General features: G+C 39.5%; 1 protein-coding gene across 1 annotated transcript in view; it reads left to right on the top strand.

The window, feature by feature from the left end:
* Window positions 1-8038: 8038 nt before the first annotated feature.
* RASGRF2 (Ras protein specific guanine nucleotide releasing factor 2) overlaps window positions 8039-16636 on the top strand; it is a gene marked incomplete at both ends in the record, with an annotated part of 139990 nt that continues 131392 nt past the window's right edge. The window contains one exon of the mRNA XM_080637546.1: window positions 8039-8323. Within this exon, the coding sequence (XP_080493672.1) occupies window positions 8039-8323 (285 nt within the window). The remainder of the gene's footprint in view (window positions 8324-16636) is intronic.

Raw genomic sequence — 16636 nt, forward strand, 5'->3', positions numbered from 1 at the left:
ATAAAGATAACTACAATCCATATTAAGAAAGTGTATATAATGCACATATATAAAGCTTTCTGTCAAAAATCTTGTAAGCTGATTCTTTGGATAGAAGTTAAGGTTTATTAGAAGTGAGAACATGGTAGATGATACGGAGAAGTATACAGGGTGTTTTTTCCTTCCACCATGCAGCAGAATGGGACAACCTGTCACCTGAAGCTCTTCCAGTGAATTCTCACTGATGTACTTCAAAGTGCTTTGCAAATAAATCCATGTATTTATTCCCACTGGATTGAAACTACAGCAGAAGGCAATGCTATGACAGCTCCAAGGACAGTAACTTTCATTCTGGGAGAGAACCAAGATGTCTCAAGTTCTTTATGCTGGAACTGGAAGCGATTTTTCTAAAGCTATGGTTCATTAAAAAAATCTGTTTGACAAGCAGTGAACAATTTGAGGAAAAGATGGTATTTGACATGTTTGACTTTTTTGAAGAATTTTCAAACATATATAAGCCCTTTTTGACTTTTGCAAAACCAAATAAAAAATGTCTGAGTTTTACAGACTGTTTAAATGGTTGAACAATACAATTTCCCTAATCCATTTCTTCCCCAGAGTTTTGGAGATTAATAATTTTAGAGATTTTTGCAGTGAGCACAACTTGCGATGAATAAAGCTCTTTTAAATCTTACACATGAAAAATGTTTCTCATCCAGTCTTACAGTATAGATTTACTTTACCTATTCTGCAGGCTTATGTACCTATAGGATATGTAAATTCCAGATCTTTGTTGCTCTATCTGAAGAAGACTCTAAGGCATTATCTAATAAGCCTTTCCTAATACCTGACAAAACTACTATGTGATAGCTGTATCTGATCTATGTATCTACACTTACGTCAGAAATTTAGAACTATTTCCACAAAGCCATTACATGCAACAGCAAAAATTAAAACCAGTATAAATTAATAAAAGACATATTTTTGTGTTGCCTCTTTCTTTGGTAAAAGAAGCACCACTCAAACAAGAAACAGTCTTACTCAAAATTATTGAATATTATAAATCTAACTTTATTATTGATACAAGAAAATAGGACATCAAATTGGAATAAAAAATACCTTTCAGCTCCCCTTGCTACCACTAATAATTAACAAAAAGTTTGTGTTAATCAAAACAATCCAACTGACCTAAGAAGACAAACAGTAATGAGTGAACATTTTACCATTTAAAAATGATAAAATAATTTTTTTTTAAACAGTAAAATAATTTTTCTTTCACTTCTTTACTATACATTCAAGAGGAACCTATTTGTGAAATAAGTCATGATTTCTTTTTGCATTAAAACCCCCAAGTGTATTTTTATATGGATTCAGGCCTTTATTCACTTCAGCATGCAGCAGTAGCGGCTCTGTGACAAGTAGAATAAATGTTATTTTTGTACTCTGTTTAAAAAATAGATGCATTAATATGAAGTGCTATTAATATCCTTCTACCTTGGAAAGCATTCTACTATGAAAGGTGAAGTTACAAATTTTCTGGTGTTGAATACAACTGTAGCTCGATATTGTTGTAGTTTTGTTTTGTTTTGCTTTTTTGTTGGGGTTTTTTTTTTTTTTTTTTATTTCCCTTCATGTATTATGTTTTTCAGAACATTTTTTTCTCCTGTTTTCCTTTGTTCTTTTAATGATACTTTTTTTTGGTCAGAAAAGCATACTCCATAGCTCCCAAGCAGCTACCAAGGTTATGAGCTGAGAATGTGAACGTAAGTCTGGACCAGGATGAATGAGCTTGAGCAACAGTGGGTCAGCAATTACAGATATCCCCTATCCACTTCCCACCTACCCAGAAATCCCCAAGACAAGCAATGCCTGATGTTAAGCTTAATTTCTTTACCCTTGTTAAGCAAGACTGTTTGGTATCTTTTTGCTTCCATGTGATAACATTGCCTCAGATTACTGTTGCCAGGACTGCTCTGCCTACAGCCTTTTAAGATTTTTTTTTCTTCTTTTTTTTTTTTTTTCTGTTACATATATTTTCTCCAGGCATTTGTACAGTCCCAGCTACATCTGAAAGGATTCATTAAAATGGTTTTCAATGTATTGCATCTATACCAAATATAAACATAATGTTCTCATAAAAAGGCATGGTCTCAGAGATTTCACGTGATCTTGAGTACCCTGCAATATCTGATTTCTATTGAGAGAACAGTGGATTCCACTTCCCATAAAGCTGATTTTTATGGCATATGGGTCTGCCTACCTGCAAAGTAAGGTGCTGTACTGCTGAAAGCTCAGCCGCATAATACATTAAATGTCTCTTTCAAGGTGACTATACGGAATGTTGCTTCTGGTTTATCAAACCTGTTGTATTGAATTATGCACCCCAGTGGCAGATTATTTGCAGGCTTTATGTCAGATGGATAGAATTCCCTGTGTCAGCATTGAGCCTTGTAAACATCACAAATTCTTCTCAGGGTTACCTACTTATTCCAGATGGTACCCACTGCACTCTCTTCCAATCTGTGGGGCTTACTTATTCCCAAGAAATGAGGAAGTTTAATATTTTACACATTTTGCCTATTTTAGGCCAATATGTGAGATTATCTTGACAGATTAAGCAAAAAGTGATTTACATGTATACTCAGCTCACATTGAATAAAAGGAAATTTTATCCTACTCTGTATTTTTAATTCCAAAGTTATTTTCCCAGTTACTAAGGGCTTTCTGAAACTTAGAGTAATCATATCCTGGTGTCTGCTGAATCCTTTACTTGCAAGACCTTGGTTATCAGGCTGTTTCTCTTGACTCACATTTGGAGAACATTATGGAATCTGTGTTACGACATGCCAATGTCTTTGGAACATCCAAAGTATCAATTTAAGCTATCTCCCAAGAATGTCAAGACAGTTTCTTGCTTTGGCTATCTGTGAACCGTAGGACAATACTCTTCTTAAGGATACTACACTAATCAAAGGGTCTGTAAAATTCTCATTACACAGCTGTCAGAATAGGAAAAAAGGGAGTAATCTCTGCTAACTTTCAGCTCTGACAGTCATGCTTTTGTTAAGTGAGTATGTGTCTGAATGTGAAGATTTTAACCATGTGAGGGAAGTTTTAAAATTCTGTTTTCACTATACGTTGCATCAATCAGGAACTTAGTGTATATTTGTCGTATCTTTATTATATAAGTACATCTGGAGATCTGAATTAATGAAGTATGTCTGCATATCTTTATTTGGTCAGCAATGTGAGTGCTGGCTCTTCCATTTTAATCCCAGCTAGTGAACCTTTGCTCTCTCCAGAGCAAAGGAACCAGCTGAAAATAGGCTTAAGAAGAAAAGCTGCCTTTCTTTTCTTCCCTCTGTGGTTTTAGCACTGGTTTGGACTACAAGCATGTCTCCATTCAAAACGCTGCTTTCTTCCTCAGAATTACCCTTGACCTAATCCTTTTGCTTTTTGTGCTGCATTGAACTGACTGTAGTTGACTTTCCTTTTCCTCACCTGTATCATTGCCCTACCAACCCCATTAATTTCCCACTGCGTATAGATCTCTTTTCTTGCTACTCCTGATTCCTACCAGGATCTCAGCAGCAGACTTCCACCTCTTTACCAATCACCTGGTTTTCCAGCCTTAACCAGCAGCATCCTCCGTTGCTCCCAAATTTCTCTTCTCCATGACAATCCTTCCATAGAATGATGAAATCATAGAATGATTAGGGTTGGAAAGGACCTTAAGATCATCTAGTTCCAATTCCACTGTCATGGGCAGGGACACCTCACACTAAACCATGTCACCCAAGACTCCATCCAACCTGGCCTTGAACACCACCAGGGATGGAGCATTCACAACTTCCCTGGGCAAACCATTCCAGTGCCTCACCACCCTCACAGTAAATAACTTCTTCCTTATATCTAACCTGAACTTCCCCTGTTTAAGTTTGAACCCGTTACCCCTTGTCCTATCACTACAGTTCCTGATGAAGAGTCCCTCTCCAGCACCCTTATAGGTCCCCTTCAGATACTGGAAGGTTGCTTTGAGGTCTCCATGCAGCCTTCTCTTCTCCAGGCTGAACAGCCCCAACTTTCTTAGCCTGCCTTCATACGGGAGGTGCTCCAGTCCCCTGATCATCCTCGTGGCTCTCCTCTGAACTTGCTGCAACAATTCCATGTCCTTTTTATGTTGGGAATACCACAACTGTACCCAATACTCTAAGTGAGGTCTCATGAGAGAAAAGTAGAGGGGCAGGATCACCTCCTTCGACTTCTGCTGAAATCTCCCACTGACAGCGGTGGTCCCTTCATTACCCTTTATTATGACAGTAAATATCCTTTCCTCCCCACTTTGTGGAAGTCCTGAAGGCCTGAAATTCCTGAAGGAAGGAATCTCATCAACACTTATTCCATGACCTTTCCCATATGACTGAGGCATATGTGTAGTCACATCTCTTCCACAGGAAGGCTGACTCCAACATCTGCTTCTACTTGCTTAAAAAAGTATTAGTAACCATGAGGAATGAATTACCATGGTCTGGCACACACAGTGGTTTAAAATTGGTTAGCCAAGACAATTCCCCCCCAAAAAAAAGTCTAGATAAATAGGAAAAGCAAATCTTCTCAAATGACATTAAAAGCTAGATTTAGCAAACACAAACTTGTTTGTGGTAATTTAAAAGGAGAATCATAAAAGCCAAATGACATTTACATATACATAAGAATAGTCTGTTATTTTCAAGATAATCAGGACTTACAATATCAGTGATGTGTAATATGTGTTTGAAAAATTTCCTGCTTTATCAGATAACTGATAGATGTTATTTTAAACACATTTTAAACACCTTTCAAATAGCTGTATCATACTCTGTGCCTTAGAAAGTAAACCATTATGTCAGCAAAATTGTGGAAGTAAAATCACAAAAAGGATATTAGTTCAGTTCTACTTTTCAGACAATATATAAGAGGAGATATGTAGGTATATTCTTAATGAAACCTAGTTTCTTCCCCATAAGATATTGTAAAGCTGTTCAACAGCTTTACAGAATTATTTTGTACTTGATACATTACCTTGAAATAAAAAGGTAAATAATGATTTACTATCATCTCAAATTACTGACAAATAAGCATTCAAAAAGAGTAACAACACATAGCAAATACATACAAGCCCAGACATAAAAATGGTAGTGTAACATCTTTTTCCCATTGCTTTAATCAGTTTTTACTACTGTTACATTAATAATATTTTTTCCTAGGTGATTTTGAGAACAGAGGCCTAGATTTTACATACTTTCTGAAATAGATTTTACTGTCACTCGGAAGAGTGGCAACTCACTGACATGCCCCCCAAGCTCTCATGGTCACTTCTGGATGAGAATAAACAATTGCACAGTCATATGATGCTATGAATCCTGCTGTTTATGACAGCTCTGAACAATATGCAATGACTTAGTTCCTCATGGAAATTTCAAGGTTGACATAAGTTAAGTGTGTTAAATTAGCTTATATGTGACCACAACTTTCCACCATAGTTTTACAGGAAGCTCCTTGGGGCCCATAATGACACAGGTCTTGGGAGTATGGTTTTATGAATAAATCCCCTGGAATGAAAATACAAAGAAAGGAAAGCGTTAATTAAGAAGCATAGAAAATAAAGGGAACTAGTGTGCTTATGTGTATGTTCTTTGCTTTATAGCCCTACAGAATAAATCACATCAGCAGATTCCTTTACGTGTGTTTGCACATACAACTCGCCCATGTCCATACATATGAATGTGTCTTAGAATTTCTTTTAAAAAAAAAAAAACAACAAACCACAAACAATCCCTTCTTTATTGTTGGTAATGAAGAATTAAAAAAAAAAATCATGTTTACTTACTTGTGTTTAGATGTATTAGTATATACATACATAGGTATGTAGTACATAAAGACTAGGTTGGACTTGTGTAAGGACGAACAAGTAATTAACAAAATATCATTGAGAGAACTAAATCATACTTTGAGCAGTAAAGCACAGGAATTCATGACAAACTGATGGTTACACAGTCAGCGTTCACTGTAGCGAACAGGAATACTAAATGCCTCGTAATTCCAAGGATTGCTGTGCAATGACATATTCAACACTTTCAGCTCAGGAAAAATGCATGTGTGCCTAGAAGAAAATTAGGTATTGAAAGGAAACCCTTTCTTCCTTTATTTTGCAGTTAAAATTTAACTCCGGACATTTATTTTTACTGTATGTCTCAAGTGTTGTGGTAGAATAGATGGTGTGTAGTCATTTCTGATTTCTGCAGAAGCTTTATTAATGTACAGATTATGTAAGTTGGGACAGAAACTTGCAACGTTATCTTGGCAAAGACAGGTTCTTACTATAGCATTTGGTTGTGATATACGATGTGCTTACCTTGGAGAGCACTGACTCTACACGTAGTGTCAAGTATCTGAAAACTCTTTTTTGAGTCTCAGACTGCTTCTTTCCCTTGTTCCTTTCTGCCTTGCCATTTACGTGCATCAAGACATACGATATCCCATGGAGTTTCACACACTGAATTAATACTGGCTTGGATAGTGCTAGTTGACTGAATTTGAAATAAAGATGTACTGTAAGAAGCAAGAAAGAGCCCAGTTACTGAGATGCACGCATGTGAGTCATTTCATACACACAAATCTCTCAAATGATCTCCAACCCCTTTCCAAAACCTAGACTTCAATGTTCTGTGTTAAGCTCAAATTTCACTATGTGAAGCCACAAAGAAAACAAAATTCAGTTCCAGCAGGATTTGTGCATCTGTTTATTTCTTTTGATAGAAAGCTCTGTTTGCAGAATGAGAGCCTTAAAACTCCATATGGGTTCACAGTTCTGTAACTAATATTCCAAATCATAGTCACTCACTGATACTACATGGGGAATACTTTCTAACTCGTTCTGTGTATTGTACAGCTCACAGAGTATTCCATTGTCACATTTTTGTTCAGACAGCTAGTGAGAGAATGAATTTTCTTTCTCACTTGTAAGACTCGATGAAGCAGAAGAGACATATCCAAAATGCAGTTATAAATGAAGGAGTTTTTAAATGCCTTTTTGTGAAAGAACCTTAAAAGGAAGTTTAAATTATTTGGTAAATTACAGGCACAGAGTCCTCTAGTTGGTAGAAATTTCTGTATTGCTTATGTCTTATGTGAAGCAATTCTTGATACCAGCTCCTTTGCCAGAGCATATTTTTTATTATTAAGGTCTGACTGTTCCTCATTCTACTATCCTGACTGCAGAAACAGAACCGTGCCTGCCTCTAGCCTCGCTAAACTCGGCGTAAGGAGTAAACATACAACAGGCTGTCTGCAGTCCTTGCCGCGTTACTCGTTCTCAGCAGGGATGCTGGGGAAGGATCGGGGATGCAGCTCCCTGGGATGAGCCCTGCCGACACGCTCCCGTTCCTCGCCTTTGAATAAACGTGAGTACCGGGTTCAAAGCAACGTGTTTCTGGCATTTCAGTTGGATTTCGCCTCTTGCTTGTGCTTTTAACACACAAACCCAGTCACCGACTCCCGCCACCGCTCTCAACCCGGGGCTGCCTCTTTCCAAGGTTTTCACTCAGAAGCATCAACCCCCCCACAAACTATCGGGAAAACAACCGCAAAGCCCTCAAATCCCGCAGCGGCCAAGCTCATCGCATCCGATCCCTCACCATCTTCATCCCCATGGTGCCCCCCAGCTCCCCCCCGGGTCGGGCGAGCGGGAGCTGACGGAGGGAGGGCGCGGGGCTCTGCAGCGGCGACTTTGCTCTTTAAATCGCTCTCCAAAGCGGCTTACGCCTGATCCCTCCGCGTCACACCGGAGTTTGCCCGGGAAGGGGGGGGAGGGGGGGCGTGAAGGGGAGGGGGAGTGAGCACCTCCCTCCTCCCGCGGGGCTCCGGGAAGGCGGGGACGAGGTTTAACGGCGGCCGCCTCCGAGGCGGGAGGAGGAGATCGGAGAGGGCGGTGGTGGGGCGAGGGGAGCCCGCGGAGCGCGGCGGCGGCGCAGCCGGTATAGCGGAGAGTGCCCGAGGCGGCAGCAAACTGCGGAGCAAGATGCAGAAGAGCGTTCGGTACAACGAGGGGCATGCCCTGTACCTGGCGCTGCTGGCCCGAAAGGAAGGCACCAAGCGGGGCTACCTGAGCAAGAAGACGGCGGAGACTAACCGCTGGCACGAGAAGTGGTTCGCCCTCTACCAAAATGTGCTCTTCTACTTCGACGGAGAGCAGAGCGCCCGGCCCGCCGGCATGTACATGCTGGAGGGTTGCAACTGCGAGCGGGTGCCAGCTCCCAAGGGATGCGTCGCCGTCAGCGCCAAGGATGCTGCGTTGGATAAGCAGGTACCGCTCCTCACGGCTGCGGGGCGTGAGGGATGGAGGGATGGAGGGATGGAGAGATGTGGCCCCGGGGCAGCGATCCCGCGGTGCCGGGGGCTGAGCGGAGCCACGGCCGTCGGGGCGGTCAGGAACCCCACAACCTTTTCCCTCGGCATCCTTGCATCCATCCCGGAGGATGGTGGTGGGTGCTTTAGAGCCCAGGCAGGAAGGTCCGTGCCACTCCCGAAAGAGCATCAATTGCTCAGAAAGTGGCAAGGGCAGTGGCTTTCCCACGCCGTCTAATGATTCTTCATTCTCAACTGACTTTTTAGTCCCCACTGCCTGCCCACCTTGCTTCAGCAGGGTGCCCCGGGAGTAGCATCTGCACATAGACACTTCTGCAATACAGCTACACAATTCCAACCAAACTCAGTAAACAGAGTGTGTGAGGGTGCAAAGTACCAAAACAGCATATGGGGGACTTCAAGAAGTCACCGAGCCCATTCTGCTGTGGGGGTGCTGCTTGTCTTAGTAATGCTGTGGGGGGTAATGAGCTCTCAGCTCTACCTTGGGAACCCCTCCAAGAGCCAGGCTGGTGGCAGGAAGTCAAGGTGTGAATGAGTGCTCTGGTTTAAGCCTGTACCTTTCAGGTTCTTCTCCAGGCAGGTGTTGTGAAGTTGATGGTGCTTGCAGTAGAAATGGTGCCACAACGCTCGAGGCAGGAGGCAGATCTTTTGTGGCTTTGGGCGGGCGAGGAACGCTCAAGGCTCTGGTGGGATTCATTCACTTGAGGGGTGGCTATTAATAGTGCATGAACTGTCAAATTACCTCCTTCCCAAAAGCTGATCAGTTCCACATACATGTACGAAACCAGCAAGAGGTTAAATACTATGTGTGTATTGCATAACAGTGAAGCAGAGGATGCTGTAGTTGTTCATCGTAGATAGAGATTGGGTATCCTAACCACACACTTCCTATTGCCTCATGTAAAATCTTGATCTCACTTGCTGCTTGTTTGAATTTGTTTGAATCTGCATCTTGCATGCCCTAGCATCTCTCTTCCTGAGCAGGAGAAACTGAACAGGTGTCAAACTGGTTTGGAAAAGTTTGGGTAATTCTAAGCAGGGTGGTTTCGAACTGGCTGCAGGCATTTCCTGCTGATTGCGAGGAAGGGACAAAGACTTCAGTCAGCCTCTGAAAACTGCTACATCTGTTTGCTCTGTTAGAGTGGTAATTTTGCAAGGAGAACTCAGAACTTGGTCTCATGTTTGTGCTTTTTTGCCCTTTTGCAACAAATGCTTGTGTGCTTAAGCAGCCTTTGAGATGGTGCATAGTTAGGCAAGTGAACTTTGGGATGATTGTAGTTATGTCATATTCATCCATGACGTTCTTGCTTGTTGCTTTGAGGCATATTTGTATAAGCATCGATAAATGAAACACCAGAGGATTCCCTAGATGAAAGTAAACATGAATATTTCCTTGTCTGCTTTACATTGGCTTAGTGCACTTGTTTATTGGTAATGTTGTTAAACTATGGCTTGACTAAGAGAACTGTGTGAAAACAATGCCTTTATATATCTGTTCTCTGGGAATCTTAAATTGTGCTGTTATAGTGATGAACCTTTGAGTTGTTTGTAATTACATTTAGTAGTGAAGAGACAAAATAATTGGAGGGTTTGAAACTGAATTTTGCTTTGCTTCAAACATCAATTATGTTGATGTTCTTAACAATAGCAGTCTGTTATCGAAGAGGCAGAGGAACACTTGAAATTTTTTTTCATGGGATCCTATTTTGAATTTTGGAGGCAGACCATCAGAAAATATCATTTTCCTATTCACCTTTTTCTTGGTGCAGAATAAAGGTTTTGAGTGTCAGTAGTTTCTACAGATGTTTGCTTGTTAAAGTACACCCTTATTTCTATATTCATTTAGGCACAAACCTTAGCTAAAGTGTACAGGAACCTCCCTTAGCAACTAAAACTGATCAACCACAAGAAAAAAGATAAATATTTGGAAATTAAACATTTAGAAAATGTGCTCATATTCCTACAAGTGTAAAGGAGTAAACTGTGAGCCTTCATTTTTTTAACAGAGAAAGACAAAGTCATTTTAACCAGATAATAATGAAAACTCAGTGTTGTACATGATAACTACTGGCAGTGTAAAAATGCTGCCTAGATTTAATTAGCTTTGATTTAATCACACAGATGTATTAATGTCATGAAAAGAATTATCTTTATGCCAGTTTTCGAAGAATCTAATCTCTCTCTTCCAAAAGAAAGAGAAGAAAAAAAAAACAAACCAAAACTCTTTTAGTTCGGGTTTTATTTACCTAGGCAATTTAGACATTAGAGTGTTATGTGTTATAGAATTACACAGATAATGGAAAGAGAGAAAGAGGAATTAATCACGTAAGAGAGCATCATCAGCATCCTTTGAGTGGAGTAAGCAATACATTTTCTTTAAGTTATGTAACTGAAGATTATGGAGAATTCATGCAGAACAAATAGGTGTTGTTTTCCTTAGTTTGCGGATCTTTTAATCTTAGAGTTGTTTAAGGATTTCTTGCCAAGAACTGTGCTGAGAAGTTGTCAGGAGTTCAGTGCAGAGAGCAATGGAGCTGTACTAGCTGTACTTCCCTATACTGGAGACCATGTTTCAGTCAACACATGTGTTAGGTTTGGTTATCTATCTCCCAACAAACTGAATGATTTCACATTTAATCACTGCTGGTGCTGTTATGACCTTCCAGCAGTCTCTTATGAGGGGACATTAAGTATTACAGGAACGGTACCACTGTTTTGTGGAAGACGCCACAGTATTGAGGGCTTGGAAAAAAATTTGCAATGAGAGAACACACTTTTTCTGTCTTTTCCATTAAGATATTAGTGTATTTTTTTTCCTTCAGAAGGACACTTGATTCAAAGGAAATTCGTTTAAAGGTACAGTATCTTTCTTAGTATTAACAAACCGCATAATGCATGAATCAGTTGATAGTCTGGGAATATGGGATCAAATCGAGTATGTTGCAGATAGTAATTTTTTTTTTAAAGTATTTTGATCTCGCTCAGATTTTAAAAGAATTTTGTAAGTGCCAGACAGGTGTTGCTATCTACTCTGATTTCACATTCCTGAAAAAAAAAGACAGATTTTATTGAAACAGAAACAATGTGGAAGAAGCTGAGTTTCAAAACAGCTTCTGTTTAGGAGATGAATTAGAAGATTATACTACTACATGTGGACAGCTTAAATTCTGACATCAGTTAAACAGCTTCTTCCTGCAGGAGCTGTAGGCTGCAAACAAGTGCAGCTCCCAATGAGTTCTCTACTGTGACAATGACAGACTCCATGAAAATGAATTTCATCTTTTCTTTCAAAAATCCTGGAAAGAGATTGGTTTATCTCAGTAAATGGCTAGTCTCCTTCAGAGGCAGACTAAAACGCCTAAAATGATGCTTTCTGCAGTGTTTCATAGCAGACTGGCACTTGTTCACAGTATTTTTAAGAGTATTGGAAGCAACAGTGTAGAGGAATGTAAATATTATTATTATCTGATTTAGGAGGAGGCCTGTGTGTTTAGTTTCTTTCATAACTGTGGACTGAATACATGGAAATGTTCTGATACAGTTATTAATAACTGTCGCAGTGTATTTAAGCTTGTAAATGTTATAAGATTTGAGCAGAGATTATTCTTTGTATCTTGCCTGCAATAATCTTCCTCCCACTTAACAAAATTAAATGCAGTATTAAGTCCTTGTCCCCACAGATTAGCAGAATCCATTTATTTTAATTTTTCTGCTTACTGTAGCTTTGAATTTATTTTATAAAGGACGTGGTGATTTTGAAACCTCTCTATTCCTTGAAGTGATAAGGCAGGCATATGCCATCAACAGCTTTTGCTGCACCTCACTGCTAATTTAGTATATATAAAACCTAGCAACCGTGCTTAAAAGTTGGTTATTTTTTTTTTTCCCTGAAGATACAATGAACTAAAAGTTAATCTTTTCACTTTTATTTGGAGAACCCCACCTCATGTTGTTCAGCATCTGTTATGTGTGTTATATGTATTATATCTGTTATATGTGGTAGATGGCTGAGGAGTGGTGTTACCTTTTTGGCAAGAGAATTTGTCACCTTTTGTCCATAAATCTTACTGCTCACATGTGGGCAAGTAACAACCTGGGATGTTCCAGTGCAAAGGTCCAACAGAGAAGCCCATGTTTTAGAAATCTCCTGCAGCATTTAAAAAATAATGGATGAATTTGCCTTCTCAGTATATAAGAAGAAAAAAAGGTTGGCTTTTTTTTTTCTTCAAAATTTTTTTCTTGGTGGCTTTTTTTTTTTTGGTGGATGGACTTACTTCAACAGAAGGAGTTAATTAAAAAAGATGGCCAGTGGGAAGATATTAGCGCTATTGGGATTAGTATTTTTTTGGGAAGACCTTCTCATGAAAGAGTCTTGCATGAAAACATCTTTGGGGTAACTAGCTGTCTTTTTCTTTCCCAGGTATCCCCTGTCCTGCCACTGTTGTTGGTCACTGTCATGAGGTAATAAGAGTTTGTGGGCACATTCAACAAATAAATGGGTTCAAACCGTTTTGATATGCATTTAAGAAGAAAAACAAGTCACTGACTTTGTGCTTAAGGCAAGCTGCATCGAAGTGGCTGCCTCCGGCTCTTCGTGCAGAACTCTGAAGTGAATTTGCAGTGTGCTTTCTGCCCTAAGGCAACAAGCAGTAAATAAATAAAAAAGTATAACCCTTGTGATCTCTCCGGGGACTGAACTTTGCCATTTGATGGATGTTTTGTGCTTACCTGCTTGCTTAATAATGAGCACACTGTAGGAATAAGGAGAAGAACAGAAAATCTCATGGCCATCTTTATTGCTCTTTTGCCCAAATTTAAGCATTTCATTCTAGCTCTTGAAAGTGTATGTTTCTGCTGTAGTGTTCCTAAATGGGCTGTTTGTAACTATGCAGAATTGAGGAATATCCCCAGCTGAGAAGGGAGTTACAGGTAGATCTAATTTATTTTTGACATGCCTTCCTCTTGAAAGGTTAGTTCAATCCAGACGGACGTAATTTAGAGGATATTGATGCATTGAATAGTTTAATATTAAACCTTTGGCTACTTTAATCCATATCAAGAGACTTTACAGAATCATAGAATAGTTGGAAAGGACCTTAAGATCATCTGTTGTGGGCAGGGACACCTCGTCATAAACCATGCTGCCCAAGGCTTTGTCCAGTCTGGGCTTGAACACTGCCAGGGATGGAGCATTCACCACTTCTTTGGGCAACCCATTCCAGTGCCTCACCTCCCTCACAGTGAAAAACTTCTTTCTTATATCTAACCTGAACTTCCCCTGTTTAAGTTTTAACCCATCACCCCTTGTCCTATTGTTACAGTCCCTGACAAAGAGTCCCTCTCCAGCATCCTTGTAGGCCCCAGTCAGAAGCTGGACAGTGATGTTTTCTATTCTCGAGTGTCTGTCACACTTGAAGGAAACAGACAACAAAAGACACTGCCTGAATATCTTAGTCTAAGGAATAAGTAAAAGAACGTTGGGACTGATGGTAATAAGACGAGATTTTGGTGAGACAAAGTATTAATGAAGAGAAACCACAGGGTGAAGTCCTTAACATTTCTCTGCAAAATATTGTAATATCCTGAAGTATTACAGTATGCTTTTACAGAAACACATACTCCTTAATGAAGTTATTGACAAATAGTTAGATCCCAAGGCAAATGACATTTATCAAGGGCTTATTTGTGGAGTTGCTGGGAAACCCTATTAGCTGACAGGTTACATATCAGCAAATGAAAGACTGGAAGCAAGTTAGAACTAAATTAGAAATGCGTCCCAAAGCATAAAGACCAAAAATGTCACACAAACATTTATCATTTAATAGTAATATGTTTCTTAACATTAAACATCACATGAAGCTATGCAAGGTGATCATAATCTACTACATAAAGCAGTGTAGCTCACACCGATAATGTGAATAGTCAAATTACATTTAAAATAAAATATCATAACAGTTAAACATTTATTCTTTGACTAGTCTTGTAGTCAATGCTACTTCTTTTTAATATTGTCTCCCTTATTGGCAGAGTTGCATTGATTTGTCTTGATCTGTTTAGTTGCTCAAATGTAAGAGGAAATATGTAGAAAACAAATTCTGAGCACACAAACAGCAGGTCAGCCTCTAACCTAAATTGTCAGTCTCTAGTCTACTGAATAATTATACTCTATTTATCTTAATTTGCCTTTATTTAACTTTAAAAATAGATTTTGCTCTTCTTCTTTGTCACCATCTGAGCAGGCTGCTAAGGCACATACCCTGTTTTCTGGTTGCATGCTACCCATATTAATTTCTTGCTATGTACCTGAATAGCAGATCCAGGCAGAGCTTCTATTTCTATAGTAACGCGACAGCATTATGACAGTATTTATATATTCATATATTATGTATTACAATGTCACTGTTAGTAGTATAGCAGCATTTTTTTGATCCACTTGCTGAGGATTTCTCCATCCTAAGAATCTGCATGTACAATAAAAGCTGTCATGGTTCCTCAATTTGGCCACATATGTTATAATTACCAGGCTTATTTTGCCACTTACAGTATGTATGCATTACTGAGTAGCAAGGATGTGGCCTGTTTTGATGCAGCCTATTATGGCTCCTAGTGTATATTTCCACAATGCATCTTGAGCAACAATGATGTTCCACCCATATGGTAGTGCATAATGCATATGTAGGGAGCTAATTGCTGCAGGATCCTCTGCCTGCACTGCAAGTGGGGAACTCTAAGTAGTGTCCCACTGTGTGATTTCCATGAGTACTGGAGCAGATTCACGCCAAAAAGAACCCCTTTGGTGCAGTAAATCATTAACATAGACCTCACGCAGCTGGTGAAGATGGCAAGGTCTGAAAATATCAACCTACTGCTTTTGCCCACAAGCAACAGATTTTTGCTGCTAACAGTAGCACATTCTGCTAGGTCCACCACATCAAAGCAGGCTTGGTACCACAGCTGCTGTGGATTCTGAGGCAACATGAACCTGCTTTTCAGTGTGAATGTTCTAAGCATTCTCACTTCATGCTTCCCAAAGTGGTGACGGACTGGCCAAATTTAGGAACTCTTTCATAGATCTGCTGAGGGGGGAAAGTGGGGTAGATTTTGTCTGGATTGAAAACATTGTCAGTGTTTGCTGCCTTGTTGTTCATCAGACACAAATTCAGAGAGATGATGTCACCCGCCTGTGAGTTGAAGGAAAATGAGATTCCACAGAGTACCTTTTTTTTCTCTTCCCATTTTTTTTCTGTCTAACAGCCATTACTGATGCTGAGGGTTTTTTTTTTTTTTGACACTGTGCCTCTGCACTAGATGTCTAGGAACATATGCTTACAATCTAGCTTCCAATGTTTTTTGACTTACCAATCCCATAAGGTTTTCTGTTTGAGGTACAGCATCAGTATATATAGAAGAGGCTTTCCCAATTCAATCCACCTATTTCAATATCTGCATTGTATGTTCCATGAACTCAGAACTAACTTGAGTTTTCTTAGGAAGTGTTTCTAAACTGCTAAATCTAAGCTGAGCTTCATTGTCATAAGCAATTCAATTTCCACTGTGGAAGCATTTTATTATGGCAGATCAGTTCCACTATTTCTTAAAAAAAAAAAAAAAAAAAAGGATTTTGTTCTAAGAGTTAAATGCTGTAACTATTGAGAAGAGTATGGGATTATATTCTACTATTCCTTTGGATGGCATTCTAGAAGAGTGGCTTTTGTCCATTTTTGCCTTTTGAGTTTTTGACTGTGGTATTTTAGTGTGTATGGCTGTAGCCTTAAGTTCTGAGATTTCCCATGCTGGATCCTAAAACATACTACATTACTGCTATTTTCCGTTTTGATGTTTTAGGTATATGCAGCATCTTCACATGTTGGAAGTTTAGGATGATTGCAGGTGACTGCTGGTTCTTTTTTTTTCTGCTTTCTGTTCACTTCCTTCCCCTTACACAAGTAGTTTCTCTGGTTTCAGCAAATGCCAAAGGTTTTGTATTCTTCTCTGGAGCTGTGGAGACTGTGTTCAATGACTTGTACAGAGTCTCTCTGATATCCTCCAGGATGAAATCAGAAATTTATTTTTAACCCTGTGCATTTGTGGATGCTGAGGCAAGACAAGAAAATTGCAACCTTCTTTTGTACTCGTCATTTTCTCTTCCATTTGGCACTTGCAGAGCAATTTTAGAGAAATATTAAAAATGCTTGTTCCTAATAAATCTGTCAGGGAGAATTTAAAATTTATGGGCCACCTGCAAAGCTTT

This window comes from Psittacula echo, assembly GCF_963264785.1.
Source record: "Psittacula echo genome assembly, chromosome: Z".
Taxonomy (NCBI): domain Eukaryota; kingdom Metazoa; phylum Chordata; class Aves; order Psittaciformes; family Psittacidae; genus Psittacula; species Psittacula echo.